Below are 18,439 nucleotides of genomic sequence, written 5' to 3'. Positions count from 1 at the left end.
GTTCCACTTTATCTGCATATTTAGCCTGTGTTCAGTGTGCTGCTAACTGATAAAATTCTGCAAGTGTGCCAGGCCCCTGCCAAATGCCAGAGCACCGACCTTCTTAGGAGGAACAAATTCCTTTAGCAAAAATTTACAGAAAACAAATTAAAAAAACAAACAAAAACCCCAAAACAAAACAAACAAGCAAAGAAACAAATAACGAAAAGAATAAGGTAGTGAAAGAGGAAAGCAAGACAGTCAAAGGAGAAGGGGATGGATCCAGGCTTTCTTCGAATGATAATGATATTGATATATTAGTGAAGACTCCCAAAGATTATCATTAACATATAATATTAACATATTATGGTATACCAGCATTGCTTCACAGATGCTTAGGAATAGCAGACATGCCTTCAAGGCTCCTTTTGCCAAAAAAAATCTGAATCAAAACAGATCCTCATTTCTCCAGAGAGCCAAGAGGTATGCAGAGGAGTAGATACATAAAGGGTGAAACCAAGAATAATTATCTTTCTTCGAAAAATTATTTATTGCTAAGAAAGAAGAATGGATGCAGGAGAGCAAAAGAGCAACGGCAAGACTCACCCTTCAACCCATTCTCCCATTTTGCTGCCTGACCAATACCCTTACACTTACACTTAGCGTGTGTGTGTGCGTGTGTGTCTGTTAAGTGAGTGATCATACGCCATTCTCCGCAGCAGCCAAGGGCCCAGGGCTTCCTCGGTCTGGCTACGTAGAAGAGCAGCGGTTCACATTGGGATGTCTGTCATTGCGTATGTGCACATGCATGTGCGTGCATGATAACAAGGATTCACTGGTCTGTTTTCTGTTGCTGAGAGGTTTTATCTCCAACCTTGATTAGCAACACCTACACACACATATCCATACTATAGCAACCCAAACAAAGGCAGTCGTAGTAGCAGGAGTGACTGCTGATTGAAGTGTTGGGCCACGATGCCCTGACAGCCTTCCTTCAACCTTCTCTCAACCTCGTCACCTCCGTTGCTCTGCTGTGACTCTCACCACAATAGCTGCTGCTTGTGAACCTGCCAGGCTGCCAAGGACACAAAGATGACTGAACCAACCTTTGACATTAGAAGTGTCCACTAAAAGACCAGAGACAAGCCGAGTTGGCAGCTATGTTAACAGGCTAGAGACCGAGATCTTTTCAGCTTGCTTAAAGTAGCAAAAGTCAATAGAGCACAAGTCAATAGTGCATACATATGGATGGACGCCGTGTCAAACAAGTCTGTGTTTAGATATTGTTAGGCATGCCAACAGTTTCAAAAGGTGACCTCAATATTTTGGCACAACTGTTGCTGTCTTTTGACCGACAGCAGTCACGGAGAAGGAGCAGAAGAGACATAAATCATCAAAGTAAAAAACTGACATTTGAGCATGAAATACAGCATGAGGTTTGTATTGAAGGCTAGATGACATTTCAAGGAGCTGATTCACTCGAAGATGTTAAGGCCACCCACCCACACAGCTCCATGTGGAACATGCCGTTTTAGTGGCCGAGATGAGATAGGAGTGCTAGAGATGTATTCACAGACATGTGGAGCATGTGTAAGATGACCTATACATTCACCATGATGTCAGGGAGGATCTTTGAAGAGAATAAAATCACAAAGCAGAGCATCCCGAGCAAAGATGGAAATGAGGGAAGAGCTAAGAACGTGAACGTTCGAGTATGTTTGTGTGTAACACTGTAAAAAAGCAAAAACAGGTGTTTTTAATACCTGCGACAGATATATTGCTTCCTGCTTAAGGCTTGACTTTCCTTCTTTTTTTCATATGTGTGGGACTGTGCAAGCATGCCTGTGTGTGTGTGTCACTCTTCAAACAACGCTGCAATCATCATCTCTTATCAACGGTCATGTTGAGGATTACAGCTTTCATCCCTAATCCTACATTAAGGACACATTCTCATGATGGACGTGACATCATCAAGGCCAGTCAACCACAGAGAGGGCACAAGGACAGGAAGCCAAACACCATAGGAAAGGATTAATGAATATAGGAGACAGAATGGATGATGGAAAAAAAATGCAAGAGGGGGACACAAAGAAGATGAAAACAGAAATGAACTCAGATAGCAAAATTTCTGCAGTGCTGCTGATACAACCTCTCTATTTGTGTTTCAAGATAATCTTCCACTGCTTCAGTTCCACAGTTTGTCTAACAATGACACTCAATCTGTTCTACTAAGATTTAAGATGTACCCATTACCCAGACACATGCGCACAAACATGGACATGTGCTAAATACACACCGTACTGAACTGACTGAATTCTGATCCACTCCTTTAAATCACTGAAGAAAAAATACACAAATACTGAGGAGTTTATTTTTAGTCTGCATGAGTCCTTATTGCTTTTTATTAAAAGAAATACCAAGCTGCACTATTACATCCTCTGTGACAGTTCCACATTATATTTAAACCAATGATATAGAACGAAAAAAACCACCTTCAATTTTCATGCTAAATAATCTGTGGTTATGGTTTCTAGATATTTAACTGACTTTCAACATATACAAGTGTTAAAATCAATGGACAGATTATTGCATCGTTGTCTGTAACCCTCTCGATGTACTAGTTTCTCAGTACACCTCACTATACCACCCAGAGAAACCATGTCTCTGTTTTAACTGTTACTGCAGAAACAAATATACTTGACTTCTCTAACATTGGCACAATCCAGTTTCCTGCTCGCAAACGTGTGTCAAATTTTAACCAGGAGCCTCCCAATACTTCAATGTTCAACAGCCTTATAATGAGCAAAATCTAATAAAATTGAAAGGGATCCCAATTATGCTGTGATTCACAGACACTGAGAAATACTGTTGATATTTTTGGACAGACAGTTTTGGTACCTGCAGAGACTCTGGGGCAGTCTGGCATCATAGGCTCCAGTGGTATGTCCAAGGGCTCTGGACTTGATACCCAGTTACGACAGTGCTTTAGAAAGAGAAAAATAAAACAATTAAACTCTTTGACATTCAAAAGAATTAAATATGACATGTGGAGAGTAATGAATATGTAGCAAGCAGTTTCTTCCACTATTACTTCCACAGACACAGAGAAAACTATTGTAAAAGATGAAGATATAAAAGCAAAGTATTTGGTACAAAATTTAAGTCTTTAATCTTGTTAATAATGGGTGTGTGTTTTTATTTTGTTTCAACAGCATCTAACCAAACACTGAAAAAGGAGCGAAAGCGGTTGGAAACAAACAGAAAGACAGTACGCAAGAAAGTGTGTGTGTTTCTGTGTGTGTGTAGATGAGTAAGGTGGGGGAAGAGAAGGAGAGACAGGAACAAGCAATTAAAAGCTCAGTGACATGTTGCTCAGACAGCTTGGCGTTTGTTTGTGGTGGAGAGCTGAGGCCTTCTACCACAGTGGATGAGTGAGTGCCCTGGGGGAGGGTGTCTGCCCAGCTTGCTGACCCATAACCCCCTGCAAACACCCCTACTCCTCTCACAACCCCAGTGGTTGACAACTCTACTGTCAGAAAGAGGAGAAGACCTCTTCATTCGTTTTTTTTTCTTTATGCTGTCTTCATCTTCCTATCTGTCTGGCACTCCCTTTTTTTTCTACCTACCACTGCAGGTTATTTTAGACATATAAGGTCTTAAGCCCCGTGTACCATTAATCAAAAGTATCAATGCTTCAGAATAAGGCAACTTAAGTTTTCAGTGCTGTAAGTTTTCATTCTCCAGGTCAGCGGATGACAGCGCATCAAAGTTTGTTTTCCCTTTTGACTCTGCAATGTGGATTGGTATGCTGTGGCTTGTAAGGTAGGCACAAAAACAAGGGAAAAGGGAGAAAGAGACAGAGGGAGGCTGAGAAGGAATGCTTAGAGAAGACGTCCCCCAAGATAAGATAAAAGTTCAATAGAAGAAAGAGAAAATGTAAAGAGATTAGAATGTGCAGCTGGTGTCCTTCTGAATCACTGCTTATCTGCCCTTGTTTACTTTCACCCTGGCCCCCTGACAGCCATTACGGTATTGTACGTGCTTGTGTGCGCGCGTGCGGTTGTGTGTGTGGGTCAGTGACTGCATTTCAAGGGGTCTCCCACGAAGATGTGTAGAGTTGTGAACCCTTCAAAATATACACACACACACACCGACGCACACATGCTTTTGCATTTTTGCCCTCTGTGACGCCGACTCCCAAAGACCTAAAACAAGACTCACAGAACAGACAAACCCTGCAAATGCTTTCAATTTAAATTACGTAACACAATCACCGAAACGCACACACATAACTTTTGTGGATATATATTCTGTTCTATAGTCTTTACAAGTTCTCTGGTTTCTGTACGAATATTAAAACTGCATCGAAGCAGAGACACTGAATACATCTGATCCAAACTGAGGTCCTCTTTGCTGTTTATTTTTGTTGAAAAAAGTCTGCGCAGCTAGGGCAAAGCAAATCTCTCATCATATGCTTGACATATACTGCAGTGAGGGTACATTGTGATTTATTTACTGCAAGCTTATAGAGAAATATAGAAATTCATTACAAGAGATAATCATGATGAAACATCTGGAACATATAAATCCGTAGCAAATATTCATTTGGGAAATTTACAGAAAAGTCTGTTATTGAAATAAAGTTTGTTTTTCTTAAGAATGGATTACATATGAACCAAAGTAGTCAATCACTGAATGTGTCTCTTAAATGGTAGGAATGCCTGAATTACTCTTTTCTGGTGCTTTTTCATTTATTTTTAGCCCTGTCAATCAAAAATGCTAGCCACTGGAAAGCATAGAGAATAAAAGTAGCCAAAGAGGTTGAAGAAAGATCAGCCAAGAGATGAGAGGGGATGAAGGGGGGGAGGCTGGAGGGCTTGGTGTTGGGGGGAAGATGACAAGTCATCTTGGTAAACAGTGGCATATTGTGTATTTTTAGATCCTTTGGTTTGCCCTAGATGTGCTCTCCTCTGAGCCCGGGCTCGAGGGCAGAGTGGTGCAGAGTAGCACAGAAGCAGTGGGGCTCCTTGACTGCTACATCAAGTGTCTCATTGTATCTCCTTTAATTCATTCTGTCTGTCTGGAGGAAGATGTCAGCTGGGCTGTGGAGCAGTGGGCTGAAGGCAGCTAGAGAGAAGGGAAGGAGGGGAGTCTTTCAAAGGGCCCTCCTCCCTCCCCTACACCTCCACCACCAATGGAGGCAGGGAGGCTGAGGTTTGAATAGATTTGTCAAGGCAACAACACACATGTGCACACAAACTCTTGCATAAATGCACACACACACAGCACAAAGCCCCAGTACTGTGGGAGACCGCAGGCATAACAGCAGTCACATAAAGGCAAGGCCTGCTGGCTGGGATTAGAGAAGGGCGACATGACAAAAGGATGGCACATCACATCGGCTGCCTCTGACACATAGCATCATCACTTCAAGCAGCTCGTCCACCGATCAATGATGCCATTGAACTAAAAGCAGACAGAGAAACAAACATGTAAACAGATTTGGCTGTCCCAAACCTCTGCTACTCTGTGCATGTGCTTTTCTTTGCATGCTTGGATTTATGCTGGTTATGAACATACACATTTGCTCAGTCTTTGGGAAAATCTTTTGAAGTCTAACTTTGCCAACTACCAGTTGGAATATTTAGATTGATGTGGACTTAGTAATGTGTTAGGAATGAAAGGATGCCACATTGTTTGATGGAGATGAAAATGATCAACTTACAGATTTCTAACAGAGGGTTTAAGAGTTCATACTGATGGCAGTCAGCTTAGCCTGTAGAGGTCTGTGTGTCCCTCCAAGGATATATCTCCCCAAATCATCACTGACCCACCACAAAACTGGTCGTGCTGAACGATATTCTTTCTTTTTCTGTTTCTCCTGTGAAACAGTTTTTGATGATTTGCAAATGTGCTATATAAAGTTTATTATTACTTATGACCACTTCCTACTGTGCAAAATGCAGAATAAAAAAAAAAAAAAACTCTATTATTTTATTAGTAATAATGTGGATTGATAATTAAACTGTTTATCAAATAAATTCTAAATTTAGCAACAAATACCAGTCAAATGTTTGGACATACCAGATTTTTGACTGGTACTGTATATAATCACTGCATTGTCAGTGTGTACGCATGCCAACTTGGTACATACTGGTAGATGTTTTGCACATGATGAGTTTTTCCTGCACTGTCTCCATACACACTTCCACTCCGTTTGAGCATTTGCATGCAAGGTTAACCACATTAGTAGCTACCACAAACCAATTCGCCTTAAAGAGGAGTGCTTTATAATGGCCTTCAACACCACAGCTGCATCAATGCAGACTTTCCAGTGATGTGCAAGACTGTTGTGAGCAACTAGCCACATATTTATTGGTAAAATGCTCAAACTGTGAAAGATGTTTAATCTGATGTCACAATTTAAAGGTTACATTTTATTGTGACTAAAAGATGCCTGTCTCTAGTCAAGAAAACTGAAGATGGGGTATTTTAATTGTAAAATGTGTATTAGCAGAGATGGTTACAATAGCAAAGCAGCTTACCAGAGTTAAAAAAAAAAACAGAAGATGTTTACAGGACATGCTACCAAAGAAACTTGTTAATAGCTTGTTTTTCCTCATAATGCATGCACCGTTCAGAGTGAAGTTTATTCTGAAGCTTGTACCTGTATTTATATCCTATGCATAATTCTTACTGTTTAATTAAGGTCACTGTTTGGTCAATTTTAGGCAACAAAACTATACGGGTTTGCATTCAGATACACTCTCATGTTTAAAGACAAACTTATCAGTTGATTCAGCCTTCCATCATATTACTTGTTGCTGCAATGATGAGTTCAGTGTCAGTGAAGTGCAGAGAGCTCTTGGCTAAGGTCTCATGATAACTACTTCAGACGTTTAGGGATTTAGGTTTCTATTACAGTACTTGGCATTTTGATACAATGACTTTAAAAGGGTACCCAGTGGATTAAAATGTGGAGCCAAAGGGTCCTGACCGAGTGTCAGATGGGAGGGAGACTAACCTTCTATATATGCAACCATCTATACCACCTCGGTTGCAAAACTGCATCTCCACCTCTCATTCTGAAAGCACACCAAACTGAGTCCCATGACAGAAACTCTGTACCAAGTGCACAAAGTCTCCTAAACCATAACACACATGACAGTCTGCTACCTAACTTCTCAGAAAGTAGTCCTGAGTATCAATTTTTGCTCACTCTCTCTGTGTCTGTTTCTAACCCACCTCCCCCAGTTCTTGAATAATCTCTATGGATTAGGATGGTTTATTCATGACCATAGTGTACTCTGAATGTGTGTGCATATGCGTGTGTGTCTGTGTGTGTGTGCGTGCTCTGGGCAGGCCACTAGAGTGTGACAGCAGGCCAGCACAGTGACAGGAGACACCTTGGAGATTGTGACAGGCTGCCAGCTGTACACCATCATTTGGATTTCTCTCTCTCACTCACTTCTCCTCACTATGCTACTCATCTACCTCCACATATATCTCTTCATCCTCCTTCTGCATCTGTATTCACTCCATTCACACAGCACCTGTGTTTTTTTCTCTTTCCACAGCTCTACACTGTGCTTTCTCAGTGGCAGTCAACAGGATTTAAATAATTGAATGTTTCTCATACTCTGTTTCTTTGTATATTTTTTTCTGTCTCAGTCAGTAGATGAGTCTTTCTATCTTTGCTCTGGCCTACCCCATCTTTTTTTTAATCTCACCTTCACTCACTATTTGGTTTCCTTGCTGTGACGTCAGTTCCCCCTTGTCTGACCCATCTGGTCTATACAACCTGGCTCAGCAGGCACTGATCTCTAAATCCTATCTTCTCTCTTTCACCTGTTTCATCACTCCATCTCACCATCCACTGACCTCTTGAACCTCAAAAGAAGAGAATTACCACTGTCCGAGGAGAAAAGAGCACGGCTGGGGTGTCCCAAACTCACATACATCCACTTGTATTGGCATCCATCTTTATTCACCAAACAGGGCATTAGTGAGGTTCAGTGCTAGCTAACCTTCTATGATGAGCTGCCCATACATTAGTGTGCAATGAAACAGATGGGTTACTTATAAAAATGTCCTTATGTATGTATGTATATATATATATATATTAGGGGTGCAACGATACTCGTATCGATATTGAACCGTTCGATACAGTGCTTTCGGTTCGGTACGCATATGTATCGAACAATACATAATTTTTAATTTATTTTATCAACTTTTCTTATGACGATGCTGTCTGTGTTGAGCGCTCAGTGGATCTGCACTCGACAGTGCAGCCTAGGCGGAGTAGTCGAACGCAGATTCACTGACCGCAGGGCAAGCTAGCGAGACAGAAGTTAAGCTCTTGTTGCAACATGGCAAATTGAACCTCCCTCACCCTAATTCAGATCTGGCGTTTGGAACTATTTTGGTTTTCATGTGAAGTATGACCCTGAAGGTAAGCGCGTCATGGACAAAAGTAAAACAGTATGTCGGATGTGCCACGCAATGCTCAATTACATTGGTGAGAACTAGTGCGTTAGCGCAGTTAGCTCGTTAATGTGTTGACGCCATCCAGCCCCATGCACGGGGCGAACCGCGGTAGCTCGTTAACGGAGATTTGCCGTGTTGTGGCGTTAACGTCATTTCAACAAGATTAACGCTGACAGCACTAGTGAGAACAAAATGAATATGACTGCACATTCATCCTAGTGCAAAGACAAGTGAAAGCAGAAGAAAATAACAAGCACGCATGCTACAAACTTTACCCGAGTCATTTAGACAGCCGTTAGCACATGAGTCTCCTTATGGGGACCTGATATGTTTAATATGCTGCTGAGAATATAGCCCAGAAGAAGCGTATAGTATAGCTTTTATTTTGGAAAGAACCATTTCTCTGTAATAAACTCTTTTCCAAAGATGAGTGATTTCTCGATCAGATAGATTTATTTTTTTATTACTTTGTTGTTTCAGCAACATTAAATTTAAAAACTGTACTTTTGAGTTAAAATATATATTTATAATTTTAATAAATGACAAATTAAAAAGGCATGAACATTTTTTTGTATCGAAAAAATATCGAACCGTGACACCAAAGTATCGAACCGAACCGAACCGTGAATTTTGTGTATCGTTGCACCCCTAACATATATATGTATATGTATATATATATGTGTGTATATATATATATATACATACACATATATATATATAAGGACAAACTAGTAGCTCAGTGTTCCAACATTCGAAAGAAGGGACTGCTCTCACAGCTAGAGATTGACGAGGTACAACATAAATGCTACAGCAAGGGGGAGCCAGGACGCCAGGTCAGGGGGGGAGATATCATCACCCCCTCCCGAGATTGGGTACCAAGCCCCAAGTGCGATAGGAGAAGGATCGTTGAGTGCGAGAGGAACTGACCTGAAAGATAGGATCATGGCCAAGCTTGAAACCTGGACACCCCGTAGCCGGTTACCAAGATTACGTGAAGTACCCTCAGGAAGTCTGCTAGATGATGTTAATGCAGCACTACGGACGATACCTACAGCTACAGAGTTGCAGAAAGGCGCGATGAGGAAGGTGCCTAAGAAGTACAGGAAGCTGTCCATACCTGAGGCCCTGGAAACTGCCAAGCAACAACTCACAGCCTTGGCCAGCCGCCTGAGGAGATACACCAGAGAGATAGAAGGCAAGAGAATAAACCAGCTGTTCTCCATGGAACCAGCCAAGGTGTACTCTCAGTGGCAGGGGAACAATATGAGAACAGTACCACCAAGGCTGGAGGCAGAACAATACTGGAAGAGCATATGGGAGAAGGACGCAACCCATAACGGCAATGCTCAGTGGCTAGTGGATCTGAGGGCAGACCACAGCAACCTCCCCGAACAGGGTCCAGTAACCATCACAATGGCAGATATCCAAGAAAGGGTCTCCAGTATGAAGAGTTGGACAGCACCAGGCCCTGACATGGTTCTCGCCTACTGGCTGAAGAAGCTGACTGCACTCCACGAGCGCCTGGCAGCACAAATGAACCAGCGGCTAGTTGACGAGAGACACCCGGAATGGCTAACCGAAGGCCGGACAGTCCTGATCCTCAAGGACCCCCAGAAGGGACCGGTCCCCTCCAACTACCGACCAATAACCTGCCTCAGGACCACGTGGAAGCTCCTGTCAGGCATCATAGCGGCTAAGATGAACAGGCACATGGGTCAATACATGAGCGGGGCACAGAAAGGGATGGGCAAGAATACCAGAGGTGCAAAACACCAGCTTCTGGCAGACCAAGCAGTCAGCCGAGACTGCAGGACCAGACTGACCAACCTGGGCACTGCCTGGATTGATTACAAGAAGGCCTATGACTCAGTGCCCCACACCTGGATCCTGGAATGCCTAGAACTATATAAGATCAACAGGACCCTGAGAGCCTTCATCAGGAACTCAATGGGGATGTGGCGGACAACACTGGAGGCCAACCTCAAGCCCATAGCACAAGTCACCATCAAGTGCGGGATCTACCAAGGAGATGCTCTGTCCCCACTGCTGTTCTGCATAGGCCTCAACCCCCTCAGTGAGATAATTGACAAGACTGGCTACGGATACCGACTACGGAATGGAGCAGTTGTCAGCCACCTCCTGTACATGGATGACATCAAGCTGTATGCCAAGAGTGAACGAGACATCAATTCACTGATCCACACCACCAGGATATACAGCAATGACATCGGAATGTCGTTCGGGCTGGAGAAGTGTAGTCGGATGGTAACAAAGAGAGGGAAGGTAGTCAAAACGGAGGGGATCAAACTACCAGGAGGCAACATTGCAGACATAGAGGACAGTTACAAGTACCTGGGGATCTCGCAGGCAAATGGGAACCATGAAGAGGCCGCTAGGAAAGCTGCAACCACCAAGTACCTGCAGAGGGTCAGGCAAGCCCCTATGAGTCAGCTGAACGGTAAGAACAAGATCTGGGCTATCAACACCTACGCCCTGCCCATGATCAGGTACCCTGCTGGGGTAATAGGCTGGCCAAAGGAGGAGATAGAAGCCACTGACATCAAGACAAGAAAGCTCCTTACCATGCATGGAGGGTTTCACCCCAAGTCCAGCACCCTGAGGCTGTACGCTAAGCGGAAGGAAGGGGGCCGGGGACTGGTGAGTGTCAGCACCGCAGTCCAGGATGAGACAAGGAACATTCACGAATACATCACGAAGATGGCCCCAACTGACAGCGTGCTCAGTGAATACCTCAGGCAGCAGAAACCCAAGAAAGTGGAGGAAGGCGAGGAACCATCATGGAAGGACAGGCCCCGGCACGGTATGTACCACCGGCAGATAGAGAATATCCAGAAATCCTACCAGTGGCTGGACAAACCTGGACTGAAAGACAGCACGGAAGCACTAATCATGGCAGCACAGGAACAAGCACTAAGCACAAGATCCATTGAGGCTGGGGTCTATCACACCAGGCAAGACCCCAGGTGCAGGCTGTGTGAAGATGCTCCAGAGACAATCCAGCACATAACAGCAGGGTGTAAGATGCTAGCCGGCAAGGCATACATGGAACGCCATAACCAAGTGGCCGGCATAGTGTACAGGAACATCTGTGCCGAGTATAATCTGGAAGTCCCGGGGTCAAAATGGGAGATGCCCCCAAGGGTGATGGAGAATGACTGAGCTAAGATCCTGTGGGACTTCCAGATACAGACGGACAAAATGGTGGTGGCTAACCAACCGGACATAGTGGTGGTAGACAAACATGAGAAGACGGCCGTAGTGATCAATGTAGCCGAATGACAGCAACATTAGGAAGAAGGAACACGAGAAGCTCGTAAATACCAAGGGCTCAGAGAAGAGCTCGAGAAGATGTGGAGGGTGAAGGTGACGGTGGTCCCAGTGGTAATCGGAGCACTAGGTGCAGTGACTCCCAAGCTAGGCGAGTGGCTCCAGCAGATCCCGAGAACAACAGCGGAGATCTCTGTCCAGAAGAGCGCAGTCCTAGGAACAGCTAAGATACTGCGCAGGACCCTCAAGCTCCCAGGCCTCTGGTAGAGGACCCGAGCTTGAAGGATTGACCGCCCACAGGGGCGAGTGGGGATTTTTTTTTTATATGTATATATATATATATATATATATATATATATACATATATATATATATACACACACACACACACACACACACACACACACACACACACATCTTCATTTTAAGATAATTATTAGCAAAACTGTGCAACAGTAGAACCCAAAGCTATATGGTTAGCATTCAAAGAGACTATAACCAACGTTTTTATGAAGTCACTGTACATACAACATTCTTCCTTAGAATGACAGACGTAGAGTACAGTGGTAGAATTAATTAGCAATAAATCTCTATTGCTAAGTTTAAGAGTTAAAACTATAAGGAACAGAGGCAGGTGAAATAATGTGTGTGAAATCTGTAGATGTACATTTCTCCCACATTTTTGTTGTAGTTGTTGCATCTTAAAGAGCAAACCAAAGCATCGGTCTGCCTGTTCCCTTTTAATTAAGTGGGTTCCTCTCTAAATCAACCAAAAACTACAGTTGGATATTTTCGTCGTTTTTCAGGTGTATTGTTCTGTTTAATCATTCCAAACAGAAAAATTACTTAACATGCCAATTATGTGGTGTCCCACACGTCCCTTAAAAGAATCAAAAATAGGAAATGCCAAACAACATTAAAGAAAGGGGAGGCAGTGCAACCTTGAATCCCACAAATCAAACCAACATACATAAATACGTGAACCACACACACACACACACACACACACACACACACACACACACACACACACACACACACACACATAGATTTGGAGATGACAGAGATAGCAAAAACAAAAGGCAAGGGATATGGATAGAGGATGTAATACAAATGAAAGTATGGTATGTGATGTGTGCGTTTGTGTGTGAATGGTTGTGTGAGCGTATGACATTTGCATCTCTGGCTCTCCAGCAGCTTTGGTCTTGGATGTTATCTCATCTGTATGTGCATACTGAGTGAGCCCAGGTGATGCATATGGCACAGAGGTCACACTAGAAAGGGCAAATGCTAAAATGAAGCTAACACAAATGCACATGTGCACGTGCATTCTATCCCACACACATGAACAAATGCACGCATTCTTACAGATACTTCGCCCGCCTAGCTTCATACGCATGCACCAGCGAGGGTTAACTGTCTCAGTTATTCCTTGACATGCACCCAGGGAAAAAGTGAAGACCGAAAGAAAAAAGGACAACATGCAAACAATGGTTCTCCATGGCATCTTAGGTTTGCTGTTAGTCAAGGATACCTGTGTAGGTCAGTAGGGTTATACAGACAAACTGTACGGTATACAATTTAAATGAGATGAAAAATCATGGATGGACCACTGTACATTTTGGAGCATCTTTGTTTCTAGCTACAATTGTTTTTCACCTGTGAGTCTGGGCGTGGTGGAATTAAGGCACGGCGGGACCACAGATCCGTGTTTTGAGCCATCTTTATTTACCATTTTTCACACCACCACAACAACCACCAACCCCTGAGTCCCTGTGTTTTAACACGGCGGGCATGATTGCGGATGCCGTGCAGGTGCGTCAGCACTGCACCGCAGACCACGCCCCACCACACTGGGTTTGCGTGTTTATGTGCCTGGTTGTGTGTGCTTTTTGTGTGACTGTCATCATAGCAAAATGTGGTTCTGGACTACTGTACTGTACAAAAACTACCACAAATCAATCCTGAAACTTAAAGGTGCATAGCTGCAACCAAAATAAACGCCGTGTTGAAAATTATTGTGGTTAAATCCATCTTTACTGATTAGTAATTAGTAATAACTGAGCAATCAGTACTTGGTAGCCTTCTCACAGGTCAGAACATTATCATGACGGGAGTCATCATTGGCATGATCCCTGCACATAATATCGCTGCTTTTAAAACGTGATTGTGTATTCGAGCTTGGGCCGTTATTTCACCTCCTGCATCCAGTCCTGTGTGCTCTTTGTGGTTTCCTGTAGCCAGATGTTGTGAGCGGAATCAGTCAGAGCCACGGCACATACTTTGTTTTTCACCTCTAATTCCCTCTGATTCATCTGCAATAAAAACAAATAAAGCTTGTGTTAGTCACACATCCAGCATGCTAATAACACCGTCATTCGTGCTGAGGAGGAAATATTTGCTCGACAAAGAGGAATATTATAAGAGTCATAAACTCTTTTGAATAATAAACACCTGCATTTTGAAAATCATACATCTAAACAAATGCATTTTATTAGACAAACCAAATATATATTTATGAATATTAGGCTCAACTGCCTACTTCTTAGAGTGCACTGTATGCATATTTCTTGGTGACATCAATAGCCCAGTGGACAATTTTGTAACCCAAGGATACAGATTCAACCTCATGTATAGAGCATAATGTTGTAAAGTGAAATATGAAAGAGCACTGCTCCACCATAGTGTGTCCTTGTCACGTTCTGTGCAAATGTCCTTTCCTGCGCACGTTCAGATACCTTGGTCCCCATTCTTAATACCCTTTCCCTTCACATGTCACAGAGAATGTGGTGTTCGTAGGCCCGTCTTCCTATTCCCCTCTGAATGTCAATGCCAAGGAAAATGTCACACAAAGGACTTGTTACCGCACTACAATAGACTTCCCACACCGCTGGTCCTACCCCAAGGAGTACTACAGCCAAGCCTTGGGAACGAGCCGCTTCACTCAACTTTAAGATAAAAAGGACAGAATAGAGAACAGGACTTGCAACAATAGGTTAACAATCACTTACTTTATACATTTAGAGAAGCTGAGAAAGAGACTGAACTAAGGGATCGGCATAGTGCCTCTGAGGAAGCAGTAAATTTAGTGTCGTGGACTGCTAGGTGTTTATGGCTACATGCCAAGAAGTGGTGAGGTTAAGGCTGAGGGAAGAGTTTAGAATATAAGGCATTAGTTGGGACTTGTGCTGGATAAATATTTGCCTATAAAAGCCCAAAGGTATTAAACCAAAACTGGCTTGAGCCACAGGTATGAAGCCATGTTTTTAATGGGCATAGAGGTTTAAAATGGGACAAGGAGATGAATGTTTGTCTAAAGGTGGAGCTATCACAGAGAGCAGCTCCGGCTGGCTATGCAATAAATGAGATTGGGCATTTGAATACATCCTCCCATACCTAACCAAATTAAAGTATATAGAGATAAATGGATCTATTAAGGCACAAAAGACTCATATCATCTACCCGATAAGGCTACCAAAGGAACATTTTCACTATCAGAGAAGAATAGAGCAGCCTGACAGGTGAGGTACACACTTGAGCATACTTAATAAAAAAAAGTACACAACTTTAGAGTTTAAAAGGACAGACATTGTCCAGACATATAGGTTCATTCACAGAGAATCATACAAAAACATACACACTGATACACACTCCTCACTGTAATCCCTCCTCATCCTTGCTTGGCTGAAAAGCTTTCCTCTGGCAGAACTGGGCCCATGGGAGCTGCAAAGTCAACCTTTTAAAATTGGAGGTGTCAGTCAGGGCCTTGTTTTCTGGTGCTAGCCAAATGGGCCCTTTCCTGAGTGAAAGGACTACCAGTTTAGACCAGAAAACAAGAGTGGATTGACTGCCCATGGAAAACACTGAGCATGTGACTTCAACCTAGTCGAGAACATTGCCCAAGCCTGGGCAGAAATCTCAGCATCTTTTCAAATGCCCAAGTGGACAGACAAATGAGTCTAAAGGCATGTACATAGAAAAAGATGGCTCAGAGAAAGGATGCTAGGTTACATATGCTACTGTGTGCTGGTGCTGCTTTAGTAGAGACAAATTTCCAACCCTCTGAGGAATAAGTGATAACACTAATCCAATCATAAACCTATATTTTGGAGAAAGACAAAACAGGGTTTTTTTTTGGGGGGGGGGGGGGGGGGGGAACATGTATATAATTTTTGATGTGGGTGAGGTTTGATTTTTTTTCTTTGTTTCTTAATTGCCATGGAAAAAAGAACATTAATAGAAACAAAAATGACATATTAGGACTGCCCAATGTTAAAGTAAGGATTAGTGCTGAGGACATCTAATGATAACTAACTACCAAACTAATGGCAACTTAGACCTCAAAGGGTTAAAGAAAACTTGTTGGAATCCTAAAATTACCTTTTAAAATGAATATATTCAGTTGCTTTTATTTCCTTTGTGGTATGATTTGCTACTCAAAGACATTCACTTTGTTGTAAATTTGCTAAAAGTAGCAGGGAAAACAAATTAGGAAATCTCACCAAACAAAGTCTGCTTTCCTCAACCGAAGATTAAAGAGCAAAGAACTCCATCTCTCACCAGTGCCTATATCAATCACTCATTCTGACAGCTCTCATTGCCGCAATGCCTCCACACATGCACTTGGCTGTGGTAACACTTGGGGTAATAGGTTGACAAATAATGACTCCAGGAGAGAGAGTGTTCTATGCCGTGTGGCCGTTAACCACAGTAATTTTGACACCCACTGGGTCCCATGTTTTACAAGCCACAATGACATCTGTGGTTAGCTGCATGCTGAAAGCATAATCTAAGCAGGTCTGTATCTTCTTCTAAGAGAGTAATGCTGTTAACTCACAAGCAGAAGCACGAAGCCAAATATTCTCCAGTAGATATCAGTGTAAGATGTTTTTTCATATGACTCATCATTCCACACCACAATGGCCTGTGAGTTAGTGTTAGCCACATATACCCGCAATGTTAAATGTGCTAATTCACTATGTAACTGCAGACAGCAGCTTTTACAAGGAAACAAGCCAGCTGTTGTGATCAGTCAAGTATCGGACAGGGAAATAGGAAGAGAAACATGTGGAAATACTTGTTGAACTAAAACCAACACACAGATGTTGAGACATTTGCTGCCTCTCGGCTGGCCTTTCCTTTAATGCTAGAGCAGCTGGATAAGCAGAGTAAAGTTCAAATGGGTGTGGGTGGATGTTGGACATGTGGGGCTGGTGTGTAAAAAAATGTAAGAGGAGTATAAAGGCGGAAGACTATAAGAAGCTCAGTGGATATCAAAAGTGGGAGAAAAACCCCAGAAAGGACTATGGAGATAAAGCTAGACAAAGGAGACACATACAGGCAGATGTGCACAACAAAGAGTATTTATAAATACTTTATTAATCCCCAGGAGGAAAATTCTCTTTTCCCTCGGCCCACTTCACAGAGAGATCGGACCAAAGAGTCAACATCAGAACAGCATCCCTGAAGCAAATGGGCTTTCACTGGGTTACTAAAACATAAGTAGAAGATTATGTTTAAATGGGACCAATGCTCTGGGGTTTGATCTGGAAGCCGGAACTTAAAGGGCAGCCGCCACGCACCCAAGAAGAATTTGATGAATTGTTTATCACCTGCCTAATGTGGTTTATCTATATCCTACATCATAACAGCACTGTAAGCCTAATTCAGCGCAATTATCAGGGATTTGTTAATAGCATGATTTAAAGCGCCACAAAAAAACAGTGTAAACACAATTTCTTTACCCATTTTCATGGCCGTGCAGTTTTTGAACACACTCCCTCACTGTGATATGGATTCGATTTGACCCCAACTAGCATCACATTTACATTCTTTTGAACCACGATAACCAATCTGAGTCACAACTGACGATGCAGACTTGAGCTCACCCTCAACCCACATACATTCAAACTCTGGATGAACTTTGAAATCCTTCTCCCTCTTTTTACTTCTCCCTTTTTTCCCCCTCCTCGTAAACCATTTCTTTTTTGATTTCTCTGCAGAGGGCCTGGTTGCTAAAGAGACCCACAAATATCACATATTCTGACCCCCTCGGTTGGCACAACTCTGCTAAATCCAGCTTTTCACAAGCTCTATGAAACAGCCAACCACCACGCATTTGGAGTCACTCAAACAGATGCAGATACACACACGCAGACTTGTCTATAACCCATGTTTCTTGTACCTGACCTCTCACACGGCCCTCAGTAAAGTACAGTGTTTAGCGCTTTAAGCTGCTTCCTACTACAAAGCCAGCTAATTGCTAGACATTTTGTTGTGCATAATCTTATTTTCACCACTGACACAGAATATGATATGCGATGGGTGTGTGTATGAAGGAGGGAAGGGGGGTGGGGGGGGCATATTAATCATGTTTATTTATCTGGACTAGGAGTTGAAATAAGCGACGAGACATCATTTAACAGCATGCTAAGCTAATCTCTGGTCGAGATAAATACTTCATTTTCTCTCCTCTCCCCGTGACGCTCCCTTGCTCATGACTGCTCCACTGACGCTACATCTAAACACCGGCAATAATAAAGACAATTATTTAGGCCTTTGATAATTATGTGTCAAAGGCAGCAAAAGCCACTAGATAATTGGGCGAAAACTGAATGGTAATCCACAATGGAGTTCCCTGTGGGGAGACAGGCAGACTCATCCCTAGAAAGAATGCAGAGTGAGA

At 42.8% G+C, this 18,439-nt stretch overlaps 1 protein-coding gene across 1 annotated transcript in view; it reads right to left on the bottom strand.

The window, feature by feature from the left end:
* arb2a (ARB2 cotranscriptional regulator A) overlaps positions 1-18,439 on the bottom strand; it is a 167,595-nt gene that overhangs the window by 55,682 nt on the left and 93,474 nt on the right. Inside the window, exons 9-10 of the mRNA XM_084946367.1 lie at positions 13,953-14,069; positions 2,878-2,962 (exon numbers count right to left, since the gene is read on the bottom strand). Coding sequence (XP_084802493.1) covers positions 2,878-2,962; positions 13,953-14,069 — 202 coding nt within the window. The remainder of the gene's footprint in view (positions 1-2,877; positions 2,963-13,952; positions 14,070-18,439) is intronic.

This window comes from Perissodus microlepis, chromosome 12, assembly GCF_051167445.1.
Source record: "Perissodus microlepis isolate ML-2025 ecotype Zambia chromosome 12, ASM5116744v1, whole genome shotgun sequence".
Classification (NCBI taxonomy): Eukaryota; Metazoa; Chordata; class Actinopteri; order Cichliformes; family Cichlidae; genus Perissodus; species Perissodus microlepis.
The sequence above is the reverse complement of the archived record's forward strand: the minus strand, read 5'-3'. Positions and strand labels throughout refer to the sequence as shown.